General features: G+C 44.4%; 1 protein-coding gene across 1 annotated transcript in view; it reads right to left on the reverse strand.

The window, feature by feature from the left end:
- The window catches only part of ARMC9 (armadillo repeat containing 9), a 190,653-nt gene that overhangs the window by 186,950 nt on the left and 2,817 nt on the right, over window positions 1-886 (reverse strand). Inside the window, exon 2 of the mRNA XM_023510364.1 lies at window positions 15-77. Coding sequence (XP_023366132.1) covers window positions 15-77 — 63 coding nt within the window. The remainder of the gene's footprint in view (window positions 1-14; window positions 78-886) is intronic.

An 886-nucleotide genomic window follows, 5' to 3' on the forward strand; every position in this document is an offset into this window, starting at 1 on the left:
GTCTGGCTCAGCGCTGCTCCTTTGGTCTCCAGGTAGGTTTTAAAGTAAGAAATCCTTTCTTCCAGCTCCTCTCTGTCCTAGAGGAAGGGAAGACCCCCAGACTTACCTATTCACCCAGACTCACCCTGAGGCTCCCTGGGCCCTAGCCCTGCAGCTGGCACCCCCAACCTGTCCTGGCAAATGTGCTATCTCAGTCATTCTACCATCACCTCACATTTCCCCCTTACTAAAACTTTCTCAGAACTATCAGAGAACTAACCACACAGTTCACTATGCTGCATTTTTACTTTATTGTCACCAGTTTCTCATATTATTACTTTTTTGAGACAGTCTTATTTTGTCACCCTCAGTAGAGTACTGTTGCGTCACAGCTCACAGCAACCTCAAACTCTTGGGCTTAAGCGATCCTCTTGCCTTAACCTCCCAAGTAGCTGGCCACAAAAGCTACTATTTTAGTTGTTTTCTATTTTTAGTAGAGATGGGGTCTTGCACTTGCTCAAGCTGATCTCAAACTCCTGAGCTCAAGCCATCCAGCCACCTCAGCCTCTCAGAATGCTAGGATTAGAGGCATGAGCCACTGTGCCTCTAACTTCAAAAACATTTTTAATGACAGAACAAACCTCATCTTGCCTATTATAATTTATTTAACTCTCCCATTAGTAAACATACTCATCCACTTTTCAGCTATAAATGAGTGTCTGCATTCCCATGATTCTGGCTAGAAACATTTCTAAAGGCGAATGGGTATGTCTTTACAGTGTTCTGAAGGGAACAAATCGCTCTTTCCTTTGTCCCCTATGGCTTTTCTCTGCTTCTGTTCCTCATGCAATCCAAGCAAGTCAGTTCCCTCTTGGGGTTTTATCTCCTCCTAGACCTCAGTGAGAAA

The sequence above is a fragment of the Otolemur garnettii genome, unplaced genomic scaffold (genome assembly GCF_000181295.1).
Source record: "Otolemur garnettii isolate 467f Iridium unplaced genomic scaffold, OtoGar3 scaffold00013, whole genome shotgun sequence".
In the NCBI taxonomy this organism is placed as follows: domain Eukaryota; kingdom Metazoa; phylum Chordata; class Mammalia; order Primates; family Galagidae; genus Otolemur; species Otolemur garnettii.